Here is a 17,066-nt window from a genome sequence, read left to right as displayed (position 1 = left end):
CTGAATGTGCTGTACTGAAGTCCGGACTCAGTCGGTTTCTCCCAAATAGCAGCAGGTACTTTACTGTTGACTTTGTGTGGTGACTGAAGGGGACGATGAACGAATGACAGACAAAAGAAGCATCAGAAGGAACGAAGTAATACAGAGTGGGAGAAGTGCAGAGAGTGATGAAAACAGCAATGGATGGAGGGAGGCCTGGCAGGGCGTCGGCACAGCCACGCTCCCTGACCACTGTAAGGAATGGGGCATAGGGCAGGTCTCCCATCAATTACAACCTTGACCCTTCTCTCCTCTCCTTTCTCTCCCCACTCTCACACACTTTCTGCCTCATTCAACCATCCTCCCACTGCCTCTCATCCTCCCTTGGTCCCCCTCCTCTGCCCCTATAAATCAATCTCCCCCCTCCTTCTCTCCTTCTGTCTTTCCCTCCCTTTCCCCGAGGCTTCTCCCACCTTCCCCCTCCTATCTCCGCTTCTCTCTGTCTATGCTCCTCTTCATCCCTCACCACTCCTCTACCTCTTTTCATCGTTGGAAGAGCAGTGGGAGTAGAAAGGTCAGAGGTGGGCAGACAGGAGAGGGAGAAAGAAGCAAAAGGCAACAAGGGAATGTGAAAATGAGTGAGTGTATTTTATCAAAATGTTGTACGGGCTAATTAAACCCCTTGTTTGTTTGTTTGTTTGTTTACACCACTGAACGACTGCTGAGTATCACTTTAGGACTTAAATTATCTTATTTATGGCAAATAAAACAAGGATGTAGTCAGAGGCTGTTTTCATCCTCAGCATGTCTAAGCAAAATAAAATAAATCAAATTATTCATTCCTGAATTATGTTTTCTACATTTAAATGACAGAAACTATTTAGACTGGCAGTGGTGCAGATATATTTCACCAATAATAAAAAAGAAAAAAAAACATGATAAGGTAATAGAAGAAGGTAAGGGAGAGACCTTTTCCCTTACCCTCTCTCAGCATGCCCACGGTCAGACACTTCATAAAGCGGCACGCCTGGCACGATTTGCGTCTCCTTTTGGTGATCTCACACTCGTTGGTGGCTGGACAGCTGTACTCAATGTTCCCTGCATGTAGACATGTTGGAGGAAAAAAAACACAAGGACAGGTTTCATTTCATATAGATACAGAAGGAGGCAGACAGGCAGGAAGGCATTCAAACAGAAATGTGAAGCAAGACAAACAAACCCCATAAAGTCCCGGTTCTGATACAGATTAGACAAAATAAATAACGTTATTAAACACATCTATATGACCCAATAAACTGAGCTAGCCTTATGCTATATTGGTTGGTCCTTCGTTGGCATAAAAGAGTTCTGAAACCAGCCACTATAGGAGTTCTGGGATACTTATGGGAGGCAGGAAGGTGACAGGGAACATATGTTCGATGGCTTGGTTCGCTCAACTGTTCTGTCTCCATACAAAATCAGTCCTTTGAGGACTTTGCTTGGACGTCAGCATGTCACGACCATTTCAGCAGTGAGTGACGTCACTGATCAACGTCAAATAGAGTCCACAGACATTTACATCACCCTTCATGGTACCTGGGAAAGATACCGTGTGATGTAAATTACTTCCATTATGCTTCACCAGCAACTTTTCCAATTTGACAAATGGCGATTGTTACAGTGACATCTGACAAAATGATTTCCTACTGAGTTGCAACCAATGAATTAAACACAAGAACTGGGCGGGGACTCCACCTGGCCATTTCTGAGAACATCCCCCAGTTCAGGTACTCGTTTGGTCCCTGAAATGAGGGAGGTATGGCCGGGAATGTGTTCCTTTGAGCTAGCTTGGTGAAAGGGAGACATGCTGTGAAGGTCTGGTAAAATTACGGGAATGGTCCAGTAGTGGAAACGGGTCTAAAACAATCTTCCTCTGGGTTATTTTTTAAAGGATGTGTTGCTGTGGACATAGCTTAAATTTGTGTGACAGTAAGGTTTGCTGTTTGCTAACAAGCTTCACAGCTTTCAGTCTAGCTAGTTTAGTCTCCATTAAAAAAAAACTTCCTCTTAGAAATTTTTCTTTTACTGCAACACTTTAGTCATTGTTAAATATTCTACCAGCATCTTAGTTTTAAACTCATAGTTTACTGAATCCTTTATAAAAATGTTCTAGTTGCCAAACCTTTTGGTGAATTTGTGGTGCAGGTGAAACTTCCTCAGCCTGACTGTTCAGAAAGGGTTTCTTTACCATCATAGCTGTGCTTTAATATTAAACCAACAGAAATGCTTCTCTTCCTCTCGCGCCCAACTGACAGCTACAGCACCCCACCGAGCTGATTCATCTCCCACTGAAACAGAGTAAACAGTGATTACTATTGACTGCAGCTGTAGAGAGGATGTTTTCCCATTACTGGGCTGATTAAGGCGCTAGTTAGCTTGGGAAAAGGCTAAATGCTCAAACACATCCTAATGGGTTAAAAGACACCCAATAATTGGCCTTGTTAGTTAAAGGCTAAACATGCTAAACGCTGAAGGAACTCTTACATTTTAATATATGCTACTAATGGGACTGGTTAGGCTCGCACCCAGCACTTCTACGCTGATGATACAGGAGGACCAGATTAATTCTGCTGTTAAGTGGGACACTTCACTTGCAGTAAGGCTAAATGTGCTAATGACATGGAATCTGCCTGGCTTAATGGGCACTCCGTAAAAGGCCTTGCTATTTCAGAGGAGCAGGCGAGCCTTGCTTGTTGAAAATAAAGAACCACTTCGGAGCTATATGCATGTAGGTTAAATGCAATGTGTTGTTTCCCCACTGGAATAAAAGTGGTTTGCTACTGTGTAACATGATAAAAATATTATTTTTAAAACTTAGAAATGGTGTCAGAAATAATATTTGTGTGTTTCACATCTGAATTTTAAACATCCGCGTGTGTGTGTGTGTGTGTGTGTGTGTGTGTGTGTGTGTGTGTGTGTGTGTGTGTGTGTGTGTGTGTGTGTGTGTGTGTGTGCATTTCTAAAGTCTGTGACACAAGCTGAACAACAAATGTTTTTGAGGTGTGTTTGTGTGAATGAAGGATGTATAGGAGGCTCCTAAATCCTCTGCAATCTCTTTGGAAGTGTGTGTGTGTGTTTGTGTGTGTGTGTGTGTGTTGTCCACACACTGCATCATAATTGACCTCCCTTGTACACACAGTGTCGTGTGAATTGTATCCTGACCGACCATTGTTGTACCATCTTTCTTTTGTCCTTTCATGTGTTCACAACATTTTTATTGTTGGCACCATGGATTTTAATATGTGAATTTTAACTAGAAATAGAAATAAAATGAAACAGAAGATAGAGATGAACTACGATGCAAAATCTTCCCATCTGCATCTGTTTTGCTGCCCTTTATTTCCCCTCCCTCTCTCTTGTTGTCTCCTTCTTTCCGTTTCATTGCCCCACACTTTGCCCTCCTCCACTTCTCCCTTTATCCCTCTTTCTCAATAAGGTAGTGATAGATGCAGGTTGTCAGGTGTCGCTGGACTGACGCCACAGAAACAGCAGCTGCCAGAGCCACTTCCTCCATGCGGCGACACACACACATGAAAAAGCACACCAGGCACACACATACCACTAATTCCTTCCTACATCAGATGTGCCCAGTCCATTCCTCCCCCTTCTCCTTCCTTTCTCCCATTCTTTCTCATTTGACTGTTTATCCCTCCTCCTCCCATCTATCCCACGCTTTTCTCCCTGTCCAGCTGGAGGTGTTTTTTTGGTGATTACCTGTGGATTTATTGGCTAATGGGTTGAAACATACCAATATGTCTGCCGCTGCCCATCTGAGGCCGGCCCTACTTTCCTGCCAGGACAAACACACAACCACACACAGCAGGAACATGTGCCCAGACGTTCAAATAAACTTGTGCTTATTTACATTTGGATGAACACACAGACTCACAGAGACATGTAACGTTCACACTGTCTGTGTAAAAATGAGCCGTGTTGTGCAGCCAAAGAACGATCCAAGAATGCGCGAATTGCATCTGAACAGACATTAAAGGTACACTAAATAACTATTTAGAAAAGAGCTGGGAGGTGCTAAAATGCACTTTTACAGGGTGAATGAAAAGTCTCTCAGGTCTCCTTGAGGACAGAATACTGCCTTTGCAACTTGAGCCTCTCTGGACGGTGAGTCTTGCAAGTCACGTATCTCAGGCGAAGCAGTAAAGCTTTACGGCAATCCATGTTTACCCCTCTGAGCCACGGCTGGCAAGACTCCCATTTTGGGCCAGGAAACCGCCATATTTGACCCGTTTCCCACCGTCTTCCTGTTTTAATCTTTTCCCAAATGATTAATATTTCCCTTATTCTGTTCATTGAAAAAATTCTGACTCCACTCTCACCTAGATTAGAGCTTTGCTCACACCCTACCCCCACGGAGACCATAGGGACACTACACCTCCACCAGGTTGGCGTTTGTTATATCTTGTTCATGGCGAAGCCTCAGAAGAAACAAAGAAAACCGTTATCCGTTGGAACAAAACGGAGAAAAAGTCTGAATGAAAGCTGGGTCAAACAAGAGTCTTTATTGGGAAGAGTTTTCTGAATGATGAAGGTTACTGACTGGATGCAGAGCTTGCAAATTTTGCACTTGTAAGTATAACTCTAACAAGTGGTCAGCTGGTTTGAAGTGAAGGGGTGGGGAAATGTTTGTTTTCATGACTGTGACCTAAAACGAACGTAACACTGGAATACTACTCCCTCCGTTAAGCCAAATGAAACTTGTGAAGTTGGTGTGAATTCAAATATTTCCCACCACAGCTTTACAGAAGCAAAGATTCTCCACTTAACTTAAGAAGTAGTGAGATCTTTTTCAGTGCATTTTCATATGTGTGAATACACTGATGTACATTATGTTTCTCAGTAAGAATAACAACCTTTCATCTTCCTCTTTGGCTACAAAAATGGCAGAAAGATAAATGAAAAGTAAATATTGCATTCCTAACCCCAACTATAAAAATCACTACATTTAATCAACAACTGGGTCCTGAACCAACATCTGGAATCTTTAACAAACTCTGATTAAAATGAAACAAGGGACACTGATCAACAATTTGACCCAGCTTCGATGAAGGGTCAAGACAGAATTATTACAAGGTCACCATCTGTTTCCAGACCTGAGTGTGTGTCTTTTAATTTCTGAATATGTGTGGCCAAAACTATTCATCAGGACTGCTTCATGACCTCATGTCATCTCATAATAAACCTATTCAGGTCAGCTGAAGGCATTACTCCCTTCCTACATTTTCTTGTCCCTGTGTCTCTCTGGGTTTTACTGGAAAAGCTGCTTATCGGAAGCAAAAGCAGAGAAAGGTGGATGGCTGGAACAGCAGATAGATGAGAGCCGTCTGATGTGATTGGTTGAATGGATCGATAGCAGCTGGCTACATGACTGACCGGTAACTTGGTTATTGCAGCTGGAGTGACAAGAGGGACATCCAGGTGAGTGGTGTTGAAACGTTCTTGGTAACAAAAAAAAAAAAAAAAAAGAGAGAGAGAGACTGAACCAAATCAAAAATAAAATGACCCAATGAGCACTTCTCAATTCAATAAAATACCCTAAAATGTGTCATAAACCTGTCTAACGGGATGTTAAATCATCAATAATGCAGAGATTTGATCTTTTTATCAGGATCTTTATAGTATTTGATTAGTGTAGCAACACTCTCCAAGTACGACATATCTACATTTGGGTAAAATACTTATTCTTTTGACAAGGCTTAATTAAAAATGACTGAAAAGTACATGTTAAGTTTGAGGCCTCAATGGAAAATATTTGGTTCAACCAAACTACAGACTTTACAAATTACTTTCTAAAATAAAACAAAGTCTAAATTACTATAAAATCTCTAAGTGTTCATCAGCGGAGTTATTCCAAGTACGTTAACCCTAACAAGACATGAGCAATGGATTATGGAGCCTAGATACTGGTGCTCCTTTCATTATGTGGATTATTGCTCTAGCCACTTGCGTGAACTCCTGACCCATAGTCACGACCCCTGGCCTTGCTCTGACAGTACGTTATCTTCTCGACTACAGGCTTATGACAGACACACTTTAGGAATGAAACACTGGATCTAGAGAAGAAAACACTCCCAGGACATTATTTTTGCTGTTGATAAAGAAGAGATTAAGGTTGTAGGTGAAAGAGATGGTGCATGTGTTCGCCTGACTGGATGTCTATAAGCAGAAGTGTGTAGATGCATGAGGGGATAAGAAAGGACAATGAGGTAGGGAAACCGTTTGTTTTAGCTTTGTTGGTCGCTCAACAAACAGAGGACACATCTTATAAGAATCATGTTTACATTCTGCTTTAGGGCTTTTACTATGCTAAATGCAATTTAATGGGTTTGTTTAATTAATTTCAAAATGTACAAATTTAGCTGTATTTAGGATTTGTTTAGCATGTACACACTTTCTCCAAATGATTGTAGTTGAACACTCTGACTGAAGTGGGAAAATGCTTACCTTTCATCTCTTGAATTCCCCACAATCAACTTCTGATGATGTCTAGTGACTTACTAAAAGCTTTTAAAATAAGATAATTTAGAAGAAATGAAGAAAATGTCTTTTTCTAACAGCCGTTAACACCTTTTTGTAAAATCTTCATGTTCTGGACTCTTTCTGACACCTGAAACACTGCAAATTCACAATAGGAAGCCCCTAGAAGAAACTAAAAGAAAAGGCAGGTAGAGAAACAAATTAAGAGATAATTTGCAACACAGAATGGAAGCCAACCTTGAATGGTGCGTTTGAAGAAGGCTTTGCAGGCCTCACACGATGCAACTCCATAGTGATACCCTGATGCAATGTCCCCGCACACCAGACACAACCTCTTCGGCATGGAATTCAACATGTACTCGCACTTTATTTGCGAATCTTCCCCGATAGTTGATGAACAGTCCTCGTAACGTTTTGACCCTGGGCCTCCAACAGGTCCCAGGGGTCCCGCGTTGGAACCATAAAGGCTCGGGGAGTCTAAACCGTTTGGGTGGCCGTTCATAGTGGATGAGTATGAGCCTGAGGCGTCACTGGAGCCACCAGGGGAGTGATGGTTTAGACTGTCAGTCAGAGAGGCAGGACTCGAGGGTTCAGTCTTTATATACGAAGACGGACAATTGGACTCAAGGTGGCGCTCCTTACTGGACATTCTGCAGAGAAGCCTACAGGAGAGAGACATGAAAAAATAATAGAAAGATGAAGGAAACAACTAGACACAAGAAAAACATTGTACAAAGACTGACTGAGGCATCTGTGAAAAAGCAGAAAGTATGATACTTCATGACAAGAAAAAGATTGTTTGTTTGGAAAAGGAAGAGCCTAAAAGAGCAGCAGGGAGCATCACGTCATCACACAAACATATTCACATGCTCAAGGATGAGGTCATCCGTCACTCTCAAGTCAATAGCAGCTTGTTCAACATGAAGGTAATCAGTAAGAAGCTCCTCTGCTGCTCAGTCATCCCATCGACAGCTCATATAAACAAAGACACTGGTTCCAGCAGCCGTACATCGATGCACTCACATACTCAGTTTTAATAAACGGTGGAGCCCACATACGAAAAGGTCTATAGTTATAAAGCTGCACTTTATAACTATTTGTCGCTCTTTTTTGTTCTTGTCTTTTCTTTTTCTCCCATCCTGCTGGGACTTATTTCTCTCCCCGAAGAGGCTGGCTGGTGTCTTGTTAATGGCAGCTGTAATTAACAGCTATCTTCTCTCTGTCCATATCTTTCCATCCCTCCCTTTGTCTCCCTTACTATCTATCTGCCCGTCTCCCTATCACTTCCTATTCAGTGCCATCTCTCTTTCTCCTTCTCTCTGCCCCTCTCTTTCTCTTCCTCTTTGCATTACTATATTCTGTCCCTCTAACCCTGCCCTCCCTCCCTCCCTTCACTCCCTTTCATTGTTAAAGGCAGAAGGCACAAAAGGGGTTTTTAATTAAGGCAGGATGCTGCTAAACGAGGGACTTCTAAAGTCCAGTCGGCCTGTAAAAGATCCCCATCCCACAGGGACCCATAAAGCACAGACAGTGCCTTGACGGAGAATGGAAGGCTGCTCAGGTGGGGGAATGGAGGATGAATACAGACAGGAAAACGGATAGGCAGACGGGCAAAAGAGGGAAGAGAAAAAAATGAGGAGTTTCAAGACCTGCAGTGCTTGATTAAAACCAACTGAAACACAACCTGATTTTAATGCGAAGCACCACACACAGTCTAATTGTGTTTTCCATGCAAGTTCTCAAAACCGTAGCAAAAATATTTCAAATGTCGAGACTTGGAACCAAATTTATTTTTTCATAAGTCAATTTGACATTTATGATGTACAACACTTTGGCCTCTTTCCACCCTTTTGTCACCCTTTTCATTACATATTTTATTCATTTTTCTGCAAGTGGCTCTAATTCAGGACTCCCATTAATAGTGGCTCTGTGGTATTAAGCAACATCTATAAATCTATTTATCTGATACAGAGGTGAAATGAGAAAGACATTGTGAGTTAAGTTGTGGAAACTAATCAAGGCTGAAAGTAGACGTAAAAGAAAGAGAAGTAGGTGGGACATAACGTTTCAGAACAGGTGAGAGGGAAGGGGTGTATCTGTGGCAACGAGGGATGAGAAGGAAAGTGATGACATGAAGTTGTCTTTGCTCCAGCAGAGGAGCAAACAGTGACGACTGCAATGAGCGGATTAGACTCGTTTACGTGATGCGATGGTGACGATTTCGTATTTTGTCCATTCTTCCTTTCGACCGTCAATCCCTCTGCGTACCATTAAGTTAAAGTGTTTAAGTGCCAAAAGATATCTTTCCCGTCCCCATCCCAGTCGCTCTTTTCCTCTATCATGCCTTTTTTCTGCTCTCTTACTCACTCTCAGTCTGCTTATAAATGAAAAATAATTGCCATCGCAGGGGGGGAAATAATAAGAATAAAAATGAATACATGCGCACAGAAGAGAGGAGAAGAAGAAAGAAGATTAAGAAATCACTGCTAGCGCACGGTGCAGAGTGAGAGGTTGAATGCTTTTCTGTGTGCATGTTATCAGTACAATTACGGTGCGATGTAGCGACGGCTCAGTGCTGAAAGAGCAGTCTTATTGTACCTTTTCTGCTCTTCAGATGAGTGTGAAGAGAAAATGTAGGGGTTGAGTCGCTGCTTTATCAATTTTTTATGTTTTCGGTGCTCAACATAATTTGTAAAAAGTGCCACAAGATGAAAGTGTTTCTTTTTTATAGTGTATGAAAAATAAGATGTGACAAATGTTAAACCCAACGTCTAGTTTTAGTTGTTTTTGCTTAATAATGACAAAATGATTTAATGTCCTTTGGAAAAAAAAAAGTTTTCACTGCAAAGGAAGGACATGTTGTTAAATAAATAAAAGCAGGCAAAATCTTGTAAACCAAAATTATTTGGATTTTTTAAAAACATTCTTTAACTTTGTTAAATGTTTCTTTATTTTAGCATCTTTAGGGGTTTTACTGCTTTAATTCCCAACCTCAAGTGAGAAAAATATGTTTTAATGTTTTTCACATAATGGTCTGGAACAGCACACGGATCATTAATACCGAACAATAAAAATACAGAAAATGGATTAAGGAAGCCATAGAAATAAGGAAAGGTGTACCCAGCAGAAACAATGGAGTTTACACATTGGATCGCACATGGGACATTGTCATCAGCGAGGAGGGTGCGGGCAGTAGAGGGCGACATCGTCTTCTGCTGCCCGTAGAAAAACGGAGAAGGAAGTGACGCCACCATCATCGGTGGTGCTCTGAGGAAACCCTCAGAGTTAGCTGAAACCGGTCAGCTTAAAAGGTAAAAGCACATCTTTACTACGCTGCGTAGAAAAGAAAAAAGCAATTGACTGTTGTGTGTTTCTCATGTTCCATGTCATGTCAAGACCAGTTGTGATTTTTTAACAACAAAAACCAAAGAATGATGGAGAGTGTGTAATTTACCATTTAACACCATCATAAATGAGACTTCTTAGAGATCACTTATGTCTACTTCCTGGAATGGATCGATTATTCGGATCAAATAATTAAATTTCATTTTTTGGTGAGTCAACCGTAAACTGGCTGTAAATAAAAAGTCCTGGCAGTATTTTGGGTTTATAGGTATGGAGAACTCCTCCTTGAACCGTCACCTTATCGTGGTGGAGGAGTTTGAGTGCCCTAATGATCCCAGGAGCTATGTTGTCTGGGGCACTTAGTGCCCCTGGTAGGGTCTCCCATGACAAATTGGTCTTAGGTGAAGGGTGAGACAAAGAACGGTTCGAAGGATCTTTCATGGCGGTTAAAACGAAGAGTCGGAGTACCCGGCCCGGAGGGTTACCGGGGTCCCACCCTGGAGCCAGGCCTGGGGTTGGGGCCCGTGAGCGAGCGCCTGGTGGCCGGGCTTTCGCCCATGGGGCCCGGCCGGGCCCAGCCCGAACCGGATACATGGGCTCGTCCAACTGTGGACCCACCACCCGCAGGAGGAACATGAAGGGTCCGGTGCAATGCGAATCGGGTGGCAGACCAAGGCGGGAGCCTTGGCGGTCCAATCCCCGGACAAGAAAACTAGTTTTTGGGACATGGAACGTCACCTCGCTGGCGGGGAAGGAGCCGGAGCTTGTGGCAGAGGTTGAGCGGTACCAGCTAGATATAGTCGGACTCACCTCGACACATTGCATTGGCTCTGGAACCCGAGACCTGGAGAGGGGTTGGACACTCTACTTTGCTGGAGTTACACCGGGTGAGAGGCGGAGGGCTGGGGTTGGCTTTTTGTTAGCCCCGAGACTTTCTGCCTGTGTGTTGGGGTTTACCCCGGGGGACAAGAGGGTAGCTTCCTTGCGCCTTCGGGTCGGGGAACGGGTCCTGACTGTTGTTTGTGCTTATGGGCCAAATATCAGTTCAGAGTACCCACCCTTTTTGGAGTCCCTGGGACGAGTGCTAGATAGTGCTCCATCAGGGGACTCCATTGTCCTGCTGGGGGACTTCAATGCTCACGTGGGCAATGACAGCTTGACCTGGAGGGGTGTGATTGGGAGGAACGGCCCACCTAATCAGAACTCGAGCGGTGTTTTGTTATTGGACTTCTGTGCAAGCCGCAGTTTGGCCATAACGAACACCATGTTCGAACATAAGGATGCCCACCGGTACACTTGGTACCAGGGCAGCCTAGGTCACAGGTCGATGATAGATTTTGTAGTCGTATCATCTGACCTGCGGCCGTATGTTTTGGACACCCGAGTGAAGAGAGGGGCGGAGCTGTCAACTGATCACCACCTGGTGGTGAGTTGGATCAGATGGCAAGGGAACATGCCGCGTAGACCTGGCAGACCCAAACGCATAGTGAGGGTCTGCTGGGAACGCCTGGCAGAAGAACCTGTCAAGACGGTCTTCAACTTCCACCTCCGGCAGAGCTTTGACCACGTCCCGAGAGCAGTGGGGGACATTGAGTCCGAGTGGGCCTTGTTCCACTCTGCGATTGTCGAGGCGGCTGTTGCTAGCTGTGGTCGTAAGGTGGCCGGTGCCAGTCGTGGTGGCAACCCCCGTACCCGCTGGTGGACACCAGAGGTTCGGGGAGCCGTCAGGCTGAAGAAGGAGGCCTACAAGGCGTGGCTGGTCTGTGGGTCTCCGGAGGCAGCAGACAGGTACCGGATAGCCAAGCGGGGTGCAGCAGTGGCAGTTGCCGAGGCAAAATCTTGGGCGTGGGAGGAGTTTGGTGAGGCCATGGAGAAAGACTATCGATCGGCTCCAAAGAGGTTCTGGCAAACTGTCCGGCGCCTCAGGAGAGGAAGGCAGCAACTCGCTCACACTGTTTACAGTGGGGATGGGGAGCTGCTGACGTCAACTGAGGCTATAGTCGGACGGTGGAAGGAATACTTTGAGGAGCTCCTCAATCCCACCAATGCGCATTCCGAGGAGGAACCAGAGCTGGGAGGCCTGGGGATGGACTGTCCAATCTCGGGTGCAGAAGTTGCTGAGGTAGTCAAACAACTACACAGCGGCGGAGCCCCGGGGGCGGATGAGGTTCGTCCTGGGTATCTCAAGGCTATGGATGTTGTAGGGCTGTCATGGTTGACACGTCTCTACAACATTGCGTGGTCATCGGGGGCAGTTTCTAGGGAGTGGCAGACCGGGGTGGTGGTCCCCATCTTTAAGAAGGGTGACCTGAGGGTGTGTTCCAACTATAGGGGGATCACACTCCTCAGCCTCCCTGGAAAGGTCTACTCCAAGGTACTGGAGAGGAGGGTCCGATCGATAGTTGAATCTCAGATAGAGGAGGAGCAATGTGGTTTTCGTCCTGGCCGTGGAACTGTGGACCAGCTCTATACCCTTGCAAGGGTGATGGAGGGGGCATGGGAGTTTGCCCAACCAATCCACATGTGCTTTGTGGATTTGGAGAAGGCTTATGACCGTGTCCCCAGGGGCACCCTGTGGGGGACGCTCCAGGAGTATGGGGTGGGTGGCTTTCTGTTAAGGGCCATTCAGTCCCTTTACCAGAGGAGCGTGAGTTTGGTCCGCATAGCCGGTAGTAAGTCGGACCTGTTCCCAGTGAGGGTTGGACTCCGCCAGGGCTGCCCTTTGTCACCGGTTCTGTTCATCACTTTTATGGACAGAATTTCTAGACGCAGTCGTGGTGTGGAGTGTGTCGAGTTTGGTGGCAGGAGAATCTCGTCTCTGCTTTTTGCGGATGATGTGGTCCTCCTAGCTTCATCCAGCTCTGACCTTCAGCTCTTGCTGGGTAGGTTCGCGGCCGAATGTGAAGCGGCTGGGATGAGGATCAGCACCTCCAAATCTGAGACCATGGTTCTCGACCGGAAAAGGGTGGCTTGCCACCTCCGGGTCGGGGGAGAGGTCCTACCTCAAGTGGAGGAGTTTAAGTATCTCGGGGTCTTGTTCACGAGTGAGGGCAGGAGGGATCGGGAGATCGACAGGCGGATTGGTTCGGCGTCTGCAGTGATGCGGACGCTGAGCCGATCTGTCGTGGGGAAGAGGGAGCTGAGCCAGAAAGCCAGGCTCTCGATTTACCGGTCGATCTACGTCCCAATCCTCACCTATGGTCATGAGCTTTGGGTAATGACCGAAAGAACGAGATCGCGGATACAAGCGGCCGAAATGAGTTTCCTCCGTAGGGTGGCCGGGCTCAGCCTTAGAGATAGGGTGAGGAGCTCGGACATTCGGGAGGGACTCGGAGTCGAACCGCTGCTCCTCCGGATCGAAAGGAGCCAGTTGAGGTGGTTTGGGCATCTGGTCAGGATGCCTCCTGGACGCCTCCCCGGGGAGGTGTTTCGGGCATGTCCTGCCGGCAGAAGGCCCCCGGGTCGACCCAGGACACGTTGGAGAGGTTACATCTCCAATCTGGTCCGGGAACGCCTTGGGGTCCTGCCGGAGGAGCTGGTGGACAAGGCCGGGGAGAGGACGGCCTGGAGCTCCCTAGTTGGGATGCTGCCCCCGCGACCCGGACCCGGATAAGCGGAGGAAGACGAAGACGAAGACGAGGTATGGAGAAGCTGAATAAGCCAGATAAACAGAAACTATTAATTTCAAATGAATTAAGTTTTTGTTCTTGCATACTTAACACCGAGATGTTCACTATCATGTTTTTAGTTTTGTTTCTTCCGCGTCCTGTCCGGCTGTTAAGCAATCACAATTGATGTCTGTATGCCAAAGACGAGCCTTACAGGTTTACACTCACAGCTGGAGCGTTATAGATTCAGCTATAACACTTTGCCAGTTTAATGTTTTCAACCATTTATTGGTAAACTGTTTAAAATATAAAGACTAATCAGTTTTATTTGCTTTCTTTGTTTATTTAGCCAATGTGAGTCCATGTGAGATGAGCAGAGTAAATTGACTAAAATGACCAAATTGACGTTTAGACACAAAATATTTTGCAGAAAACAATCAATAAAATTAAAATATGAAAAAAAAAAAAACATTAAATCTGTTTCAGCTGGATAAATAATTTACTGCTATCACCACTGGGAGTCGATTCCACGTCAGCACATGGCAAAACTGAGACAGCAGATACCTTAACCACTGAACTACCACAGCCAATACAGAAACTGACTCACCTAAGACTCTGTTGAAGGCACATTTTATCAGAGCGGGTGTGGGCGGAGCCCCACTGAACTGCTTTATTTTCAGTTATAGATTCAGGCTGATGAAAATAACTCGTATTTAAGATAAAATCTCACCTCAATAGATGGATTAGGTGGATTCCTTTTATTGTCATTTCAGTTCAACAAGTGTAACAGGAACACAATTTTGTTGCAGCAGCTCAACACAGAAAGTGCAAACCAGTATAAGGACAAAGAAAAAAGACAATTCTAAATAAAAACATAAAAAGGTACCTCATAAAAATCTACCAGAATGTACATAAATAAACAAAAAACACTGAGTATTTAAAAAAATTGAAATCTAAAATTTGTACGAGAGGAGTAGTGATCATGTGGAATTGAGCAAAAGTGCCAACGGTAATATCTGATCTTATACTGTGACTACCTTTGTTGTCAAAGGTTTCCTCAAATATTCACCAATATTCACACAATCTTACACACACACACACACACACACATACACACACACACACACACACACACACACACACACACACACACACACACACACACACACATACACACACACACACACACACACACACACACACACACACACACACACACACACACACACACAATTACTACATTTCCTTGACTGCATGATCGCTGTCTGTACCTCTGTATCCACTTTTTCCTTTTATTTCACCTCTTCTTGAAAAAAAAAAGATGTGAGCAATGCAAGGGAGGTCTATAAAAAGGAAAGTATTAAAAAGCAAGATGGAAAGTGACCATTTCTTTGTGCGTTTTACATCATAGCGGGCCACTTTAGTAAGCGAAGCTGTGATTAGAGCGGTGAGCTGGTGCAGTGGTCTGACAACTGACTGGGACAAACATATAATCATTGTATTACAGCGACGGCAGCCTTGCTTTGTGTCTCTGTGAGCTGTCTTGAGTCTGTTTGCAATAATACTATTTTATTATATACAATCTTTGCCTCACTAGATGGCAGCAATAAAACAAACTGATCCCTGTTTTTGTAACCCTTCTGGTCTGGGTTAGAAAAAAGAGAGAAGGTAAAGAACGTGTTGTCAAATTAAACAAATCCTCAAAGCCAGGAAGGATTCTATTATAAACTTTGTTTAGGACACACTAGGGCTTATTAATAAACTCTCATACCTCCAAAGTGTTTTTTTAACTTAATTTAATATAAAAAAAACTGTGGATTGAGTAGATAAAGGGGAAACAGAGGAAGCAGAAAGTGGTGGCTATATGGAGACAGAGAGAGGAGAAGTGCTGACAACGTAGCTACCACGGGCTTGGCTAATACCTTTCCATCACACCTAGCATTGTGCTTTCAATGCTGATAAGAACACACAGTCCAATAAGCAAAAAGAAAAAAAAAAGGAGAGAAAACCTTACACAATTCTATCTAGATAATACTGGCAATGCTCGGGGAAGAAGAGAAAGGAAAGGGGGAAAGAGGACCTAAAAGGAAACAGACTGAATTAAGAGAATGGAGCCAGGAAGGGAAGTAGGAAAACACATTTAGATTTCCAGAGTGGAATGAATAGAACAATTTCATCATCTGCCTTTTCAGCCTCACACTGATCCTGTTATATTTCTGTCTCAGTTTTATTCAACCTCCTATCTGTGGAGGGCTGTTGAACTGCTTGTCAGCTTGTTGGTTTGATACGGTCGTGAGTGAGAGCAAAAGCACGTGTGGAAGCTCGGCTTGTTAGTGGAACACGTCAACTCAGAGGGAGCAGGTTGCAGCTGTTCCTTCATGGGAAACAATTACAGCAAGAATGCCCTCTTGGTGAATGTTTTCAGGACTTCTGTGGGACTCTGAAGGCAAGTAAACAACGTTTAGCATTTTTGGTGTCAGTCCAAGCACGTGGTTGGGTTTCAGTGCTGCAGAATCATAGTGTTGGTGATTATAGGTGTTTGTGGAAAGAAAAATGAATAAATGAAAAACTGAAGGAAGAAAAACTCCAACTGCGGGAGTCAATCTGAGCTCCTACTGGGCTCTCTCTCCCTCTCCCTCTCTCTCTATCTTGCTCTGGTTGTGTCTCAGCCCCTCGCTGTCGTAATTTCTACTTCTCACATACAAACAGCCTCTATCATCTTTTTGCTCTCCTGCTGGCACATCGACACACACCCATTCACACAGACCACCTTGCGCACAGCCCACACACACACACACACACACACACACACACACACACACACACACACACACACACACACACACACACACACACACACACACACACACACACACACACACACACACACACACACACACACACACACACACACACACCAGGGAGCAGATCAATTGCTACAGTGTTAGTCGGGCAGGAAGCCTGTAATTCACTTCATTGGCTGCCGAAATGAGTTTCCTCCGTAGGGTGGCCGGGCTCAGCCTTAGAGATAGGGTGAGGAGCTCGGACATTCGGGAGGGACTCGGAGTAGAACCGCTGCTCCTCCGGATCGAAAGGAGCCAGTTGAGGTGGTTTGGGCATCTGGTCAGGATGCCTCCTGGACGCCTCCCTGGGGAGGTGTTTCGGGCATGTCCTGCCGGCAGAAGGCCCCCGGGTCGACCCAGGACACGTTGGAGAAGTTACATCTCCAATCTGGTCCGGGAACGCCTTGGGGTCCTGCCGGAGGAGCTGGTGGACAAGGCCGGGGAGAGGACGGCCTGGAGCTCCCTAGTTGGGATGCTGCCCCCGCGACCCGGACCCGGATAAGCGGAGGAAGACGAGACGAGACGAGGCTGCAGAATAAACCTCTGATTACATACAATCAATGAAATTATGGTTAAAACACATTTTGTCCAATAAGCTGACGGGTTTTAAACACTGGCAAATAAAAAAGGAGAAAAGGAAGTGTGTGTTTCTATATTCATATTACAGTGTGTGCCTTTTTGTGCTTAAACTACAACCATCTATAGTGTGCCAGTGAATCTTCATGCAACGATCAGAAACATGCAGCGGGAAGATAAGCTC

General features: G+C 45.0%; 1 protein-coding gene across 5 annotated transcripts in view; it reads right to left on the bottom strand.

Moving 5' to 3' along the window:
• The window catches only part of esrrga (estrogen-related receptor gamma a), an 87,912-nt gene that overhangs the window by 56,824 nt on the left and 14,022 nt on the right, over positions 1–17,066 (bottom strand). For 3 of the 5 annotated variants that reach the window (XM_015952795.3, XM_070554792.1, XM_015952792.3), the window contains exons 3-4: positions 6,748–7,172; positions 949–1,077 (exon numbers count right to left, since the gene is read on the bottom strand). In XM_015952795.3, coding sequence (XP_015808281.1) covers positions 949–1,077; positions 6,748–7,172 — 554 coding nt within the window. The remainder of the gene's footprint in view (positions 1–948; positions 1,078–6,747; positions 7,173–17,066) is intronic. The other 2 variants (XM_015952796.3, XM_015952794.3) reach the window with 1 other exon arrangement.

The sequence above is a fragment of the Nothobranchius furzeri genome, chromosome 9 (assembly GCF_043380555.1).
Source record: "Nothobranchius furzeri strain GRZ-AD chromosome 9, NfurGRZ-RIMD1, whole genome shotgun sequence".
Classification (NCBI taxonomy): Eukaryota; Metazoa; Chordata; class Actinopteri; order Cyprinodontiformes; family Nothobranchiidae; genus Nothobranchius; species Nothobranchius furzeri.
This window is presented reverse-complemented; position numbering and strand designations above follow the sequence as displayed.